This window comes from Ictalurus furcatus, chromosome 6 (assembly GCF_023375685.1).
Source record: "Ictalurus furcatus strain D&B chromosome 6, Billie_1.0, whole genome shotgun sequence".
NCBI lineage: Eukaryota > Metazoa > Chordata > Actinopteri > Siluriformes > Ictaluridae > Ictalurus > Ictalurus furcatus.
This window is the reverse complement of record NC_071260.1, coordinates 19,968,222-19,985,618: the sequence shown is the minus strand read 5'-3', so window position 1 is coordinate 19,985,618 and position 17,397 is coordinate 19,968,222. Positions and strand designations below refer to the sequence as shown.

The 17,397-nt window shown below is 37.2% G+C and overlaps 1 protein-coding gene across 1 annotated transcript in view; it reads right to left on the bottom strand.

Moving 5' to 3' along the window:
• Positions 1-17,397, bottom strand: part of kalrna (kalirin RhoGEF kinase a) — a 183,394-nt gene that overhangs the window by 11,531 nt on the left and 154,466 nt on the right. The window contains exons 35-49 of the mRNA XM_053627004.1: positions 14,072-14,337; positions 9,459-9,596; positions 7,447-7,542; positions 6,967-7,082; positions 6,818-6,884; positions 6,398-6,501; positions 6,005-6,074; positions 5,819-5,905; positions 5,639-5,731; positions 5,456-5,506; positions 4,194-4,271; positions 3,314-3,499; positions 2,018-2,189; positions 1,585-1,799; positions 940-1,193 (exon numbers count right to left, since the gene is read on the bottom strand). Coding sequence (XP_053482979.1) covers positions 940-1,193; positions 1,585-1,799; positions 2,018-2,189; positions 3,314-3,499; positions 4,194-4,271; positions 5,456-5,506; positions 5,639-5,731; positions 5,819-5,905; positions 6,005-6,074; positions 6,398-6,501; positions 6,818-6,884; positions 6,967-7,082; positions 7,447-7,542; positions 9,459-9,596; positions 14,072-14,337 — 1,993 coding nt within the window. The remainder of the gene's footprint in view (positions 1-939; positions 1,194-1,584; positions 1,800-2,017; positions 2,190-3,313; positions 3,500-4,193; positions 4,272-5,455; positions 5,507-5,638; positions 5,732-5,818; positions 5,906-6,004; positions 6,075-6,397; positions 6,502-6,817; positions 6,885-6,966; positions 7,083-7,446; positions 7,543-9,458; positions 9,597-14,071; positions 14,338-17,397) is intronic.

Genomic DNA, 17,397 nt, shown 5'->3' with positions numbered 1-17,397 from the left:
TAAAAGTACTTATTCTCTTTTGACCTAATATATGGGTATTTATAAGGTCTTAATTTACTCTATATTTAAAACAGATTACTTTTGCACTGTAAGAGCAATACGGTCATTTTAGTGTATACAGTATTGTCAGCAGTATGAAATTATGTTATTGTTATTTACTCACTATGAAACGCAAAGTCAACTGATTTCATGTTAGTTCATGCTCATGTCAAAATTTTATTTTACATATTTAAAATAATACATTTAAAACTATTCTTCAACTACAATGCTGAACATTGTGACTATCATCGTATTGCACCAACCTGACTTTTTTTTTTTAATGGGTTCTCTTAAATAGTGCAAAAGACTTTTTACAGGAATGTACTGAAAAGAGTAAACAACAAAACGTATTTACAGTAAACAACCAACATACTTGATTAAGGACAAAAACAAATAAAATTAAACTTAACATTTCAAAAATAATATTAAAACAACATAATCTGTACAAAATTGCCATAGACAATAACAGAAATTTTCTCCATCAGGAGAAACTATTCAAAGTCCATCAGATTGCCTATTTTTTGTTTCTCTTTTAAACATTTAACACAAAAAAACAAAAACAAAAAAACAACAAAAAAACATGGTGTTAGAAACAGAAATAAGAGTCCAGACGTGTCAGTTTCCACATTGATGTAAGATTCCTTGAACATCTTCAGGCTAAACCAAAGAAAGGGGTCTGTGTAGTTCATTCAGTAAAATCAGTTTTTACATGATCACAAAAAAAAAAAAAGAAAAAAGAAAAAAAAAAAAGAAGAAGAAACTGAAACATCTCTCCATGGAAAAAAATGTCCAACACATCCAGGTTAGTTCCAACAAAAGGGAGGGGTTTTGAAACACAGGGAGTGGAGTCTTGGTTTAATCATCCAATCAGAGTTCCAGTTAGTGTTGATTGCCACTTACTTGATGCTGGAATGAGCAGCAGTGTCTATGATGGTTTTAGGGGGAGGGCCGAGGACATTGCCAGGTACCCAGCCCTCAGCAGCAGGGGATTGGCTGTTGGCAGGCCGGAACACCAGGAACATGTTCTGCTGATTGTTGGCCAGCACCTGTACCATCTCACCGTGTGTGACGCAGATCTCATTCTCCTTCAGTGCGCTGTAGTCCTGAGTCACCATCATGGAGGAGGACATGCCATTACAGCCAAGTCCATCATGCTGGTGTGAGGGGGAGAGAGAGAGAGAGAAAGAGAGAGATAGAGATAGAGAGAGAGAGTGACAGAAAGTGACAGAAAGATAACAGACAGAGAGAGAGAGTAGAGTGAGAAAGAGATAAAGTAATGTCATGTAAATGCAAACATGTAGACTCTCAAATCTGTATTTGTTCTTATAAAAACATCAAACACTCCCTCAGACCCCCTGTGGAGCTGACACAAACTGGGTGAGTAAACAGGCTAATAATATCCTACTTAGAAAGCAACTGTATATGTACCAGGAGCACTGATGCTCATTACGTGATATACTTAGAATGTTAAGACTGCCACTAAATTTCATTCAGAATTTGTTTTTCAGAATGTGTGAGCAAATTTGTGAGGAAATCCACCTTCACCTTGGAGCTTTCATATCTGTCCGAGTGTTTGTGGGGCTCAAAACAGGCACTGCCATTGGAGGTAGGTAGTTTCACTGGGGTGGAGTTGCGTCCTGAAAGGGCAGATTTTTCTGGACTAATGGACACGATGGAGCTGGGTCTGCTGCTTCCCGAGTTCCGTGTAAGTGAGTGAGAGCTGCCCTTCTCCTTCTGATACTCAATAGGAGACTGAAGAGCTGTGAACAATAAATCAGCGCTCTAATGAATGCCTAATGAAAGTAGAGAGACAAAACCAAATTATGCAAATAAAGCACTATAATCCATAAATAATGATCAGGAAGTGGTTTTCCATAGATACCAGCAATGTGCCTGACGTACCGGATCATTCCAAGTAAATGGACCTGTAACATCAGGTGGGTGAAACAAAGCAATTGGTAGGCGAAAGTATCCTCACCTGACAGAAAGTTGCTCTGGGCATCCAGCAGTTCAGTGATGTGCTCTACCCAGACCTGCTTAATGTCTGTGTTTGCTGCTTGCAGGGTGAACCGCTCAGATGAGCCACGACACGACAGCACAAACTTACACGGGTCGTTATCCACATATTCCTCCAGACCCAGATAGCTCACCTAGCATACACACACATACACAAAGTAGAACTATTGCATTAAGCAAATTACTTTCCATATTCACAATAAATATTACCACTAAGAGTTCTGCTTAGTTGCATTAAAAAGTTCTAATCTAATAGATTCTTCTTAAAATCTATTCCCCAAAAGGCTGAGAGACAGCCTTTTAAAATTTTTTTTATTTTTTTATTTTTATTTTTTTACTGAAGAACAGGAAGAATTCTTAAGCTAGCAGTAACAGCAGGGATGACCTTGTTGCCACGAAAGACAAAGTGTTTGGCTGATACTGACTGACAAATTAATGGCACAAGATAAATGACTTAAAAAATAACATCGGAGTAAGCACAGTTCTGTAGTTGGGGAAGAATGTAAAGAAAGCTGAAAGAACTATATATATATATTATATATATATATATATATATATATATATATATATATATATATATATACACACACACACATATATACACACACACACACCCCAAATTCATCTGTGCTACACACACGAAGACTCAGGAGCTGAACTAATCATTTCTGTTTCCGGGGAACAGAAGTGACAAACGTGATGTGACAAAAGAACGAACGACTCGGATCCAGAGGTGAGGTGAACTAACAGACTGCAAAGCCTGAAGACCTAAGCTAAGCTATTAATTAATCATTTCTGTTTCTCATAATTCGGCCTTGGCTGCATTAGCCTATAGTTTATTAAGTACTAGAAGTGTTGGGGAATTTAACATGCAACTTTTTAATGATATTCTGCTGAAATGAAATAAAATGACTCGAAAAAAGATTTGTTCGTTCATTTTGCTGAACAAGATTCAAAGATCCACGTCAGTAAAATGATCCGAACTTCCCATCACTATTTATTATGGTATGTGATTTGGTCTTAGTGAAAATGGAGTCCTCAGATACCCTATGTTGCTGCTGATTTTATTGTTAAAATGCTGTCAATTACTTTTAGACTGAAAAAAAAAAGAACAACCCTAGAGTGTACTAAAATTATTTAACAATGTCTACAGCTGGCCAGTTAGAAGCTTTATGCTTTAAAGTGTTTTGTAAATATTGTCCCAGAATTATTGATGAAATAGTGATAAGATAGAACAGTAATATTCGTTGGCGATTACCTTGATGCTCTTTTTGAACTGATAACCAGGTGTTGAAGAGCCTTTACGCAGAAGTTCACTGAAGATGACAATCTGCTCGAAGAGGAAAACTCTGCGCTCTTTGCTGCGAGACAGAACACCCGAGTCCTGCTCTGTCACGAAAAACGTCTCCTGCTGTAGGAGTTTACCCTGACTCGTCAGCTTTCCCTGAAACACACACACACACACACACACACAATGTTAAGTTGTATCTTTTTATAGCATCAATCATTTGATGTTGTTGTTATTTTTTTATTAATGTACATAGAGGTCCTGTAAAAACATATGCTTTAGACTGAATAAATGCCGTTTATGAAGTGAGTGTGAATGAGCCAGTCTGTCAACACGTGACTATTACACAGAAACTGTGTCAACATGGCTATATAAACAGGTCAACCTGTCTCACATGATCTTTTTTTTGCTCCCCCTTCATCTCTCTCTCTCCCTCCTTTTCTTTCACTCCATTATATAATGGACAAAACCATCTGTCAGAGGGTTAAAGGTCACTATGGGATATAATCCACGCATAATTATGACAGCTATGGAGACAATGCTCTCATCACTGCTTTTTTCTATAGCTGAAACTGTATATTTAAGAAATTACACAAACAGTGCTCTCAGTATAAATAAAAAAAGCGTTGCCTGTCCTCTATCACATGTCACAGCTGATAACTAAGATACAGATGAGACATTTTTCCACTGAAGCCTTACACATACAGTAGAGCATGACCTGTCCTGTACATTACAGATAGACTGGGAATTTTGTACCACAACACACAGGCAGAATGCAACTGAGAACAGCAAGACAGCAGTTTATCCTGTAGAAACTGGGCCAGCAGAATTTAGATGGTGATTTAAATACCTCAAAGCCTTGTAGTCTGCCAAGGTTCATCATGTCGTTGCAGAGTTTAGGAACCTGGGACATCAGATCAACTGCTTTCTAGAAAAGAGGATTGAAACGTGCACCAGGTGAGTACTGGCAAAGCAAAAGGAACAAAAATAATAAATTCTGCTTGAATTCCATATTCATGAAGTAAGGAATAAAATGGACTGCGATTTTAGGGGGTCCGAAACAGAGCACGGTTTGCATGAAAAATTTGTTACGTGAAAGCTGTCATGCAGCTCGAGAAGTGCACCGCAGGAGGACCGGGAAGCGCACCGCAGTACCGAACCCGAGACTACCTGTAGTTCGGTTGCACTGGAACTGTGCCGCGATTCCCTTGAATGTGAACGCAACTCATACTCGGGTTCACACTTGTTCAGGAAGTAACCTGCATACTGTATGTGTTTAACCAATGACGACATCGTTAGTTCCACAACACGTGTCATGAGTGGCAGGGGAACGTTCTGGGACACAGAAGAGATCCACTGCTGTGCATAATATCTGCTGCGCATAATAGCACCAATATAATAAAAACCAAAAAATATGATGAGTCATGCTGTGTTCTCAATGCGTGTTTATGACGACATAAGATGAACGCAAATGCACCAGACCAGACCAACGCAGTATTGGGGGGTGCCGGAAACAATCGCACTTGGATTTGGACCCCAGCAAACGTGCCCAGTGTGAAAACCACCTAAATCATATGCAACAGATGCAAAGCATGACATTACAGTTTATAATTTGAAATCACGTCATGTTTTTTTATTTTTTTTAACCATTTAGAGTTGCATTTTATGTTGTGGAACATCTGCGAGATGAGTTAGATCCTGTTATCACTTACATTATAAAAGCTATAAGCTGTCATTTAATCACCAGCCTGTTTTTTTTCTCTTTCTAAAAACCTCCAAGTTAATAGAATAAAACAATGAAGCTTGTCATGTTATACAGCAACAACCATGCAACAAGATCTCTGTCCTGAAAACCTTCCCATGGTGAAAATCCTATTGACTTTTACAAAGCATTGACAGAAATGCTTGCTGAATAGTAGCGTGTTTTTTAATCCATTTTTATTAAGCTTAGATTATGTGGAGCTCAGGAATTCCACCATACAAGTCCCTGTGTACGAGTTGTTACTATAGAAATGATGTTGTCAGAGCTGTTGTTACAGATAATTAATAAACCCCTGACCAAACATTTGAGAACTAAATGGCACAGTGAAAACAAAAGCAATAACATCTCACCTCAATATCCTGACAGTCCAACCCTGCCTTGCTGCTGTATTTCAGGAAATCCTAAAGTATATAAAGACATCGTATATACTCATATTTATATATAAATTTATAAATTATATATGTGTGTGTGTGTGTATACATACATACATACATACATATACACACACACACACACACACCTATACACATTACCTTTAACAGTAGTTGATATTTTGTAATTCTCTGAATGGGCTTGATGAGAAAATCACTGATGCCCAGTCTGCAGTTCACTTCTTGTTGAACTGCCTGAAGGTGAAGAACAATTAAGGAAACGTTACATTTGGAATATGCGCGTTCTTTGAATAACGCAAACAAGAATGATGCACAGTTTACCTCAAAGAACGAGTCATATTCAGCCACGATGAATTCTGACTTGGGTTTGTTCTGGCAGTAAATGACATACATGTGCAGCCTTCGCTCCTGTGTACAAATGCAAAGTCAGACTCACTTCCCTAGCCAATGGATTTACTGTAGCGAAAACACAAGATCATTAGAAAGTCCTCTGTAAGCCTCACATACATGTTTGATAAAGAGCTCTGGTAGTTTTTCATGATCATCAAGACATTTTTCCAGTTCCCCCACAAAGAAGCTGTGAAATAAAGAGAATAAATATGACTAGTAACTAGATTAGATTTAGGTTTATGGTTATTACAGTTTACAAAGAATAAAAAGAATAAAAGGTGAGATAAAGCACCAACAGTAAAGCAGTCATTACTAAAATTCTAAAATAGTGAGATAAATCAGAACAAGGTATAATGCATGTTTGTGCACAATAGAAAACACTTATATAACAAATATTATTCACAATATTAATAATGTAATTATATTTTACACTGGGTATATTGCACAATGAGCATGAAGAGATAAAATGGAACAAATGAGAAGCAGAGAACAAGAAGGAGACACACTCACTCTCTGTGCCAGTCATAGATTTGGTGAATATTCCCAAAGACAATTTTGTCCTTTCCTTTCATGTCTTCAGGGACTCCTTTCTCTTCTATCTTCTTCATGAAACCCTGGCAAGGAAATGGCCTATTACCGGTTGTGCCATCGAAGCTAAACATGCATCACTGCTCGTAACTTTCCAGGCACAGTGCTGTAGCTAATTCATCTTGGTATTATGTATTATGTCTTGAGTCAAATGTGTGTGTCCCCAATTATAAACATAAACAAGTCTGAGCAAGCCTCCTATTTATATATATTTGTTAATGATCTATTACGAATTATAATCTTATCTTTCAATCATTCAAGAAAACCAAAATCTTTGAATATTGCTTATTAATTCCTGACCTTGTGGCTTGTTTTGATCTTAGTCCGTTAACATTTTCTTACCTCTACTACGATTCCTAAATCTTTGACATAATCCTTCTCCGTCTGTATCAGCTCATTCAGAACAAACCTAAAACATCGAGGAATTCACATTAAGCTGCATAAATCTTCACTTGGTACATTTAAAGAGTATAGAGAACAGCGTGACTCACATGCGACCACGTAGTGCTTTGGCCTTCTGCTCTAGCTCGGGATTCCTCGGCTGGGCTGGGCTTTGCTCCACTGGGTTCACTGAGCTGAAACCAGTGTATGTGCCTCCATCGAGAGTCTACAACATCGGAAAATACAAAAACACCACAGGCTCAGCGCTTATCCTAAAGACACCAATAACCACCTGGGAGCATAAAGACACAGAAACGACTGACTGGTGAAAACATTTCTGTTCTCATGTGATCATTAATCCTTACTGTAAAGCAAAAAGGAGGGCCATGCTGAAAATGAATGCTTCGGTTTTCTAATTCTCAGCAAGCAATGCATAGTATGTATGTAAAACACACAGCACAAACACAAGGTAGTGAAAAAAACACCAGAAGGAAACACAAAGAGAAAATGAAGCTAGAAGATGTAAATGATAATAAAGTGTCAGCTTTTTGTGCTTTACAGTCAAACGCCTACACACACCATAAACTTACCATCTTAGTTTTGACCAGTTTCTCTATAGCACTGACTAGCTCTGCGGCACTCGGGACCTCGGTGGAACCCTGCCGTGAAGCGAGCAATGCAGAGGACTGCAAATCAGCAGCAAAAGAGTAAAGGTGCATTAGTGAGGAAGCGGTTAGGGAGATAAAAGGAAAGACAAGCGAGGGATATAAAGAGAAAAGGATGTTAGTGAAGTCCCGACTTCAGTGTTATCAGGTTCTCTTTGGGATTTTGGTCAAAAATACTAAACTGAGGGATACATTAAAAAAAAAAAAGTTTTTTGTAAAATTTTAAACAATTGTCTAAAAATTGTCTAAAAACTAAACTTGGCTTTATAAGGCTCTATCTGCCAGCCAATCATCATCCAGGATGAACACTGGACAATCCAAGATGGATGAGTTATCCTATTTTCAAAATCCATGTTCTATTTACTTGAAGCTTCAATATGGCAAGATGGAGGAGAAAGAGTTTTTAGCTGTTGATGTTTTACATATGCTCCCAGAGAGAAATAAAAAGTAAGTAAGTGTATAAAACAGATACTGAACAGGTCCACTGTAATTACTGGTTTTACAAAGTATATGTTCTGGCACCTTAGTGCAGCTAATATTAAAGCTAATATCAGGTAACCTTAGCATTAAATATCACTGACATTAGCTGGCTACATGCAAAGTGCTTCATATGCAGAACTTTCCAGTGTAACCAGGGACTGAAAGTCAGCTAGTGGATGTGTAAGATGTGTTTGTGTTTGTGGCTGTACAGGAACATATACAGCATGTATTTTGCGCGAACATTTTGTTAAATGTTTTACAATGAATTTTCAAGGTAGAATATTTTCTCTGGGAGCAACTTCAGATGTTAACAAGTGAAATATCTTGTACAAAAGTGTCTTGAAATTAAAATCAAAAGAAATTTGACATGATCATACTGTGGGGTAAAATGATTTTCTCTTCTATATAATACCTTTTATTCATTATCTAATAAGATTACAAGATTGCTTAGTAAGAAAGAGACAGAAAGAACCTTATTAAAACCAACAGTTCGATCTTTCATAATAATAAGGTTCTATCCGTGTTTGGCCATTGTTTAAAAAATTTACTCAGGAAATTTTAGAATGTAAATCTTAAAGTGTAGCTGTAAATACACATTCCAGCACTCTTCTGAGTTTTGCTAGCTGCAATGTCAAAGTTTTGATTTCCCATAGCTCAAAGTGGCTCTTCACCCAGACAGAACCATATAACACTAAAGTCATGAAGTTCCCCAACAGAACCTGAAAGAAGCACATTTGTAGGAGTAGGTAAGCAGGAGAAAAGAAATCATAGAGACCATTTTGAGAGTCTAAGTCACAATGCTATTGTACATTTTTGTTCTAGTCGGTTACAATACCCGTACCAATTGATAAGTTTACACACAAACAGGCAGGTGACAGGAAAATTCTTTTCCATGCAAAACCTTCTCAAACAGGGCAGAAACTGAGGGCGACCTTAAGTTTCAAAACTGAGGGCGTGCTTAAATTTCACAACTTGGTGAAGTAATACTTTAATCTGAATGGGCACAAACTTTGTAGACTGTCTTGGTGGTTAAGGGAGTGTAAGCTAGGGAGTGATCTTAAAGCATTTCAACATTACAGAAGAAAACATTGTGTTCATGTGCATGTGTGCGTCTGTTGAAAGTCAACTCACAAATAAAGTGCTACATTTACACTGAAAAAGACCGAAGTTAGCAGGTTCATTAATGGGTTAAATGTCAGTCGGAGGTCATTTGTGCGCATGCGTGTCAGGGTTGGAGTTATAAATGAAATCTCTTTACGAACCGATACTTAGTGACATTTATGAATTCATAAGTAAAGTACTATATGAGCTTATGAATCCTTGTCATCTATGACCGATCAATGCTATTCACCAGCCACGATCCACTCCCTGACTCGAGATCTCAGCCTCCATACCAACACTCTTGTCTACTAAAAGTGTACCTGTATACCCAGACTACAGATTTTGTATATGTGTACCTTCTCCTCCTGAGTGGAGGGGTCTTTGATGATTTCCATGGGTGGAGGGAGTGGAGTATGAGAGTCATCTTCTGGTTCTTCCTCCCCTCCACTCTGCATTCCTGATGACTTGGAGAGTGTTCCATCTTTCCTTATCCTCTGCAAGACAAGAATGTGAAATATGCTAAAACAGCACTTATTAAGACATGACAAATAGCTCCAAACCAGCTTATTTAACTACGTGAACCTTCCCTGCATCAAGTGGCTTTTGCTTCTTGCAAAGGTTGTCACATTATATGTTCTTTAAAAAAAAAATTCTAGATTTTGTTTTTGCAGCCGTATGATTTACAGATTTGGTACATATTGTGGACAGACAGCGTGGTTGCTGACGCCATGTCACATTCCCCAGATTGGGTTTCTGAATTCATTTGGGTTTTTTTTTTTCCTTCTGCATTAATTATTTTCTTTCATTAAAGAAGTTTTGCAGCTGCATAGCTTGGTGTTATAATAATAAACTGCAGAGCCAGAAAAGAAAAAAGAAAAACTGTTTATGAATGCTACACTTCGAAAAGATTTCTACAATGTCTTTGAAGAATAATAATAATCTTGGCCATTGGTGTTATAGCACTTTTTGAATGAAAACACATGTGTGTAAAATTTCAAGTGCAAGATTTCTGTTAACAAATGTTTTAAGGCAGGGGGCATGGTGGCTCAGTGGTTGGGGGTTTGAATCCCACCTCCACCCTGTGTTTAGAGTTTGTATGTTCTCCCCTCGCTTAATGGGTTTTCTCTGCGTACTCCGGTTTCCTCCCCCAGTCCAAAGACATGTGGTAGGCTGATTGGCATCTCTAAAACATCCATAGTGTGTAAATGTGAGCATAATTGTGCCCTGAGATGGGTAGGCACAGTATTCCCCGTCCTGTTCCCAGAGTTCCCTGGGATAGGCTCCAGGCTCCCCGTGACCCTGTGTAGGATAAGCAGTATGGAAAATGGATGGATGGAAATGTTTTAAGGCGGATTATTTTGGAGTTTTATTGAGCCAAGAGCAACAGCACCACCAGTGGTCATAAGAAAAAGACACAGAATGGTATGAAGAACTGACACTGGAGCTGATTTCTGTAGAGTCATGTAGACTATCAATGACAGGCTTGTCAGGTGATTATACAGAGTGAAACACCCCCTAGATTTGCTCTCCATTTCAGGCGATATATCACAGACACATCTGTAATGCGTCATCAGCAGTGATTGAGCAGGAGCCTGTGACATACTGCCATGGGTGTGATATGGAATGAGGTGGACGGACACGATCATCCATTTTTTTCTCCAAAATGCCTTTGGAGTAGGTTGGGACAATCAGTCTCTATGTTTTTTTGGTTTGATTGAAAGGGTTACAGTTCTGTTTATCTTGTTTGCTATTCAGAGAAAACACGACATTAACGCAGTAGAATTTTGTGGAAACTACAAATGCAGTTGCTTTTCTGTCTTTAAGTCAAGGATAGGCAATATGACAAGAAATATCATATCACAATTACAATCACGCATTTCTTCGATAGAAAATAGTTTCACAATAAAATGTTTCCAGCAATGCAGTAGTGCTGCATAAAAAAAATTGTAGACATAAATTATTATTTACAAAACAGTAAAAAATATATTTTAATTTTAATATTTAAAATGATTTAAAAAAACGTGTATTTATAAAAAAATTAAGGATATTTATCACTGAAAATGACAAAAAAATTGTCAACTTGAAGTTTAAGGCTTGTAATGACATTAAAAATATGTTTAATTAAAAATACATAAAAATATATCAAATATATCAATATCACCCTGTACTCCTTAAAAATTGTGTGTAATAGTTTGCTCCACATCAGTCTTATGTCATTGATGAGATCATGTGATATAATGCATTGCTCACCCCTAATAGTTTCATTGTTAAGCTATTAATAAATATTATATATCCCATTTATTAACACGGGCAGCTGGCACTGCAGTTTTGACTGTGGATAAGAACACAATCATTCCTTGGCATATTTAAAAAAAAAAACAAGAACACCACCAAAACCAAAACTTGCCTTTCTTCATTTTTTGAACAGCATATGAGTATGGCATGCTTTGCTGCTCCTGCATCTAGCAGTCTCTTGTTTTGGTTTCAGTTTGTGTTGTTTGTATTGCAATTTGGTTATGGTTATTCCTATTTTGAGTACCTGTTCTGTGAATATATAGTGATCTTTCTATACACAGAGATCTGCATATAGACCTCTTGTGCATGTTAGACTGGGTTTTTGGAACAACTCTCTATGCACTAGCTCGAAATTATATTGTCTAAATTCCAGTAGAATTCCACAGTGTGCACTGCTTCACTGATTCTGCTCTTACGCACTTAGGCAGGTCAGGGTTAATGTGGGTCATTGTGTTGGGGTCCACAGCTCCTGCCCTGCCTACAGAGACTCTTTGTGCACATCACATAAGCATAAAGAGCACCCCCCCCAATCATCTGGACCAGTGCTACTGCTGCTTCAGCCATGCCAGACTCTTAATAAGACACTCACACAAGACAGAGAACAAGGGGGGCAGTTTTCTGTATGATATTTTGATTATGTAACGAAAGAACTGACATGGTGAAAGAAAGCGGCAGCTCCAAAATGTTCTGACGCTAAACTGGGTATCACCTAAGCCATATGCTCCTCTTAAATACTATGTGATGGATCATATATTACAGGTAAAAAAAAAAAAGATACAGATATATTGTAAACATAATTCTTTCAGGGATACCAGGACTGCACATAAAGTTTTAATTGCTATAGCTATTAAGGTTTGACTTTATAATTCTGATTGCAAGAACTTACAATATGACTGCCTTAACAAACCACAAGTTACAATATAAAGGCCAAAAGTATATGAACATCTGACCATCACACCCATATGTTCTTCTCCAAACTGTTGCTATAAAATTTGAAGCACACAATTCTATATGATTTTTTTTGCTTTTTCACTTTGTATGCTGTTGCATTACAATTTCCTTTCACTGGAACTAAGTAGCCCAAACATGAAGACATAGTTTGCCAAAGCTGGAGCAGATGAACTCAAGTGTACTTCAGAGAGCCCTGACCTCAACCCCACTGAACACCTTTTGGATGAACTGGAGCACCGACTGCACCCCAGACCTCCTCACCCAGCATCGGTGCCTGACCTCACTAATGCTCTTGTGGCTAAATGAGAACAAATCCCCACAGCCACGCTCCAAAATCTAGTTGAAAGCTTTCCCAGAATAATTGAGGTTATTCTAACAACAAAATGGGACTAAATCTGGAATGGGATATTTAACAAGCACATATGGGTGTGATAGTCGGGTGTCACAAACTTTTGGCCATATAGTGTATGTTTTTGTGGGCATATTGATAGAAAAATCGTTAGACCAAATTAAGGAAAGCTAATCTTTAATGAGCAATTTAATTTAACTGTTTTTTAACCAATAACAGGTTGACATAAACCATTCTGTATATTATTGTATTCAGATAAGCTTCAGGTTTTGTGGGCCCTCAAACATAATTAAACTAATTATTTCATACAGTAAAAAAAAAAAAAAAAAAAATGTCAGAATTTATTTGCTTAAACCATATTAACCCACCATTTCATAATTAAAACTGAGCTCCAATGAAATATAAACTCAGCAAAAACAGAAACGTCCCTTTTGCAGGAAAATGAATCCAAATAATATGTAAAATCCAAATAAGCTTTACAGATTTTTATCGGAAAAGGGTTGAAACCATGTTTTTCATGCTTGTTCAATGAACCATAAACAATTATTGCACATGCACCTGTAAGACACGAACAGTTTACAGGCGCTAGGCAATTAAGGTCACAGTTACAATAACTTAGGACACTAAAGAGACCTTCTACTGACTCTGAAAAACACCAGAAGAAAGATGTCTAGGGTTCCTGCTCACCTGCGTGAACATGCCATAGACCTGCTGCAGGGAGGCATGAGAACTGCAGATGTGGCCAGAGCAATAAACTGCAATGTCTGTAATGTAAGATGCCTAAGACAATGCTACAGGGAGACAGGAAGGAGAGCTGATCGTCCATGCAGTGGAAAGTTACATGTAACCATGTGTCCCCCCAGACGTGATGGAGAACTTGTAAATGCCTTGGTGGAAGAGTGGAGTAACATCTCACAGCAAGAACTGACAAATCTGGTGCAGTCTATGAGGATGAGATGCACTGCAGTACTTAAAGCAGCTGGAGGCCAGATACACCACATACTGACTGTTACTTTTGATATCGACCCCCTTTGTTCATGGACTCATTATTCCATTTCTGTTCATCAAATGTATGTGAAACTTGTTCAGTTAATGTCTGAGTTGTTGAATATTTTATGTTAATACAAATATTTACACATTTTAAGAAATTTGCTGGAAATAAAAGCAGTTGAATGTGAAAGGACATTTCTTTTTTTTTTGCTGAGTTTATTAATATACTGTAGACATAGAAAGAAAGATTTCATTTTGTTATTTATTTACCACCTCCTCACTGTATTTGTGCCACAGTGGTGCAGATCTACACACTTTAATCATATATATTTATATATTTATATACAAGTATATAGATATTGACAGCAGCAGCAGCATAATTACCTCCTCCAGACTGTCATCCTGCATTTCAGGTGGTCCCAGGTCAATGCTCTTGCGGCCATCTCTCTTCTGCTTCTGCTTGCTGGGCAGCTTTTTGATGTTGCTGCCATGGCTGAGGCGGCGCACGGGGCTTGTGAGCCACTTCTTCAGGGTGTTTCCAGAGCGTTTGGGTCCTGGGGAGTTGCTATGGAGGGAAGCGAGAGAAGCCTGCGGCTGCAGCGCCGCCACCGAGTCCGTTTTCCCATCTGCACCACTGACTGCGTAGTTCTCTGCAAGACAATAGTATGGAAATAAAAAATCATGAGCCAGCATATGACAGCATATCACACATATAAGTCATTAGAAGCCATGCATGCCGGAGAGATACATCTTAATATCTAATTGATACACGAAAATATGAACATTTATTGGTCACTTTTGCCTGCAGCAGGCTGCAACTCATGATAATACAACAAAAGCAACAATTGAGTATTGTTGAAAAGTGTACAAGAAAAGACTAAGTATATGAAGAAGGACTCATATATGCTTGTGATCATGCCTAGCTGTTATTCTGAGATTAAAACACGGTCTTTGAAACAGAAATGTCTAGCAAATTGTTTATAATTTATCACACTAATTTGTTATTGATAGTTTTCTAAAGGTGTGAGCATATAAACATAATTCTAGTAGTATGTACACACTGATGTAACATTACTGTAACTCTGCACACCCACACTGCACTTCATTCCATGCAGTAAAATGAGGCAACAAGTGCAAACCACACAGTGCCAAGTCAATATGTGTATTGACTACACTATTCTTCTGTCTACAACAGTAATGCACTATAATTGATCTAAGCTACACTATGTAGGATTACACCACAATACCCAGCACAATGTATATTGAAATAGCCTTCAAACTTGATCCATATGTAAGCGGATCACTTTTCTGTAACAATATGAGCTTTTTTGTTAGCTGTTTTAGGTGTCCATATTGTCCACTTTCTGTGCTTTTAAAGTATGTTATATGTAATATAGAATATATAAAAACAAGTTGTGTATATAGAATTAATTATTTTGCTTAGCTGTTGGACCTGGTGTCCTGCACAGTGCAATAAGACTAAACAACTAGCAGTGACTTTTCAGATTATAAAGTAAAGTTATGAAGGAAAATTACCATTACATTAATTCTAATATAAAAAAAAGAAGAATTCTGTTGCTCTTAATAACCAATTAAAGATCATTTTCAGTGATTGTTGCTTTTATAGATTGTATGACAAAACAGTTTTTGACCTTGCACATGTCTGACTTAGCCTTGAACTGAACCCGGAACCAAAACTAATGTTTTTAATAATATAAATTACATTTTTGTTATAATATATTCAGGAAGTAATATTTTAAGGAACTGAACAAATTCTTTGAGTTATTGTAATCTGCACCATTAGTTAACATTGTAAGGAAGTTGTTGATATAAGAAATGTTATCCAACCTAGAAATTATATATATGAGATGATATGAGTCTTTGATGTACAAAACGAACTCTCCAAAAACTTGAAAAAAAACAAAAATAAAAAATAAGGCTACTTTTGCGATAATGAAGTTGCAAGGTAGTAAGAAATGAACACAATATACACATGACTTCAGTGCTAGTTAGTGTTGTTTGTCTGTAAATGCCAGCACATATTCTCAGAAGCTCCAGCATTCACTTCAGATATATAATTTGCCTGACAGACTTTATTTTGGCTAGAATTATCTTTTAGCCAAGAGAATCAGCTGTTCCTGATCTGTTTAGGATACACTATAGTATACTCATGAGGGAAGACAGTGGTTGGGCCTGAACTGTCTGTACTATTGTGACCGTATCTGTATATGCTTCTAATGAGAACTGAACAAGAGTCTAACCACACACATCTGCAGCAAAAGTCATAATTTTGTTTTGACCTTTTCCACACATTTTAGTATAATACTGAACACACCAAGACTAGGTGTCCGAGAGTTCATTCTTTCATTTGGCATAACATTTATTCCATTGCAAATGCATTGCACCCAAGAAATGTAAGAAAGAGTGAAAAATGTGACAAAAATGTGACATAACTCTCCTTGAATTATGCATTACTCTAAATCTATTAAAGAAATTAAAGCTGATATTTTCGATTTTTTTAAGTTGAAAGAAGTTCCTACATATGCTAAACATGTAAGTTGTATGCTTTTCGAGTTTGAATTAAAATCTGTGTTAGGGAATCATTTAAAAAAAATCTTTTGAAAATAAATCGATATATACTGTAGGCACTGACTTTAAATTTAAATGACACAATTTCTGAATGGTACTTTATGCATGTGTTGTGTAGATAAATGAAGCAAGACTACAGCAGTACATACAGTACAGTTTTGTCATTGTGCCATTATCCAGCAGCTTGGCAGAAAATATATCTGCAGTTTCACAGAAAGGCTCTCTCCTCCATTCTCCTTCAAGTAACTCAGCTGAGTTCCTAGATGTATTTCGATAAGCTTTAGTTTTGATGATAGCCAAGAGCTACAGTGAACTGAGGGGCCCTCATGGCCAAGCAAGTGAACAAGGAATCCATGTTGACACACAGACATGCTGACGACAGTATATGCTCTTGAAAGTGTAGTAGATGGAAGATTGATTCGAAAAAGTAGCCGTTGTGCTTCACTATATAAACAAACAAACGCTCACTCACACAAGTAGTTTCGGCTAATAATTCATTGAAATTACACAACAGCAACTCCCAAGGACTAAGCTAAAGACTATGAAAGAATGATTTAAATATAAATGTATCTAAGAATAGATTAAATGTACTGTAACACTGCTAAAACACTGGTCTGAGTTTAATCGACATTATACCACAGCGCTGTTGAATGCTCAAATCTGATTGGTCAGAAGGTGTTGATTAATTTTGCCACCTGTAATTCATATCACAGTTTATATTATTGAGCTTTTTCAAATAATGTTACCGTTTCTATAGTAACAACTAACATAGGGACTGATCTTTGATATGCTGAAGTTTGTAAGGATAAATTTATTTTACATACATGTAAAGAGTCTCACATGTCAGCACTTCGGAACAGTCGGTAAGTTTTTGACACAAGAAGACGTTGCATGTTCCAGTTTCTCTGTAGCACAACAATTGTTTTTTTGTCTTATTAACTTCAGGAGAAAGAAAAAAAATAGAGGCTGGTAAGGGAATGACTGTTTATGGCATAAGCGATAACAGGAACTAATTTCCTTTGATGATGTTCCACACCTTTAAATGTAACTACAAACTGATCCAACATAAAGGACACCAATTTATCCTTTAATTAACCATAAAATGTAATCATTCGGAATAA